Consider the following 752-nt stretch of genomic DNA (forward strand, 5'->3'; position numbering starts at 1 on the left):
CGGAAGTACTTCCGAACATCAAGCTAGTTCGCCGAAACCACTACCTTTGACGAAAGACAAAAAGGACGACCCACCGAGGTCCGAGGTTTAGGTGAGAGAACTGCTAGAGAATATGAGGTTCTCCCAAAGGCCAACGCCGAAGTTCAGCGGAGGAACTTGTAGTGAATACTGGGAGTTCAAGCGAGTCTTTCAGCGACATGTTGGGATGGCGCAGATACCTGATACCTTGAAATTAGAGACACTTCTCGCTGCCTACGCTGGGCCCGCTAAGGACGCTTTGCGGGGATGTCTGCAAATTCAAGATCCCAAAGCCGGGTACAAGGAAGCTTTGGACATATTAGAGAAACGTCACGGCAATAAGCACACTTACGTTTGCCAGCTAATAAAGAAGGCCCTGCGAGGTCCAACTGTGAGACTAAGTGACGCAAAGGGCCTCCAACAGTTCTCAAAAGAACTGGGGAATTGCGTGAGGAACTTGAAGGTCTTGGGAGAACTACGTCAGATTGACACGTATGAATCAATAAGCACGTTAGCTGAGAGGTTCAAGGGAAAGATGATGGACGACTACGTGGATAAGGCGCATAAATACAAAAGGAAGTGGGGAAAGCTTCCTGGGATCGAGTGGATGTTGGAATTCACAATGGAATATGGTCGACAAGGTGGAGGAGGTCACAAAGGGACGAGGACAGGAAGAACCAAGCAGAATTTATGCAGACTCACGTCAATCCTCGTCGAGGAAGAGACTTGTGGGT

General features: G+C 48.9%; 1 protein-coding gene across 1 annotated transcript; it reads left to right on the forward strand.

Moving 5' to 3' along the window:
• Window positions 1-205: 205 nt before the first annotated feature.
• Window positions 206-597, forward strand: LOC121866360 (the record flags this gene model as incomplete). The annotated part of the gene is made up of 1 exon (XM_042365977.1): window positions 206-597. A coding segment is annotated over exon 1 (392 nt), but the record flags the coding sequence as incomplete, so codon positions are not given.
• Window positions 598-752: the final 155 nt, after the last annotated feature.

This window comes from Homarus americanus, unplaced genomic scaffold (assembly GCF_018991925.1).
Source record: "Homarus americanus isolate GMGI-L3 unplaced genomic scaffold, GMGI_Hamer_2.0 scaffold15257, whole genome shotgun sequence".
In the NCBI taxonomy this organism is placed as follows: domain Eukaryota; kingdom Metazoa; phylum Arthropoda; class Malacostraca; order Decapoda; family Nephropidae; genus Homarus; species Homarus americanus.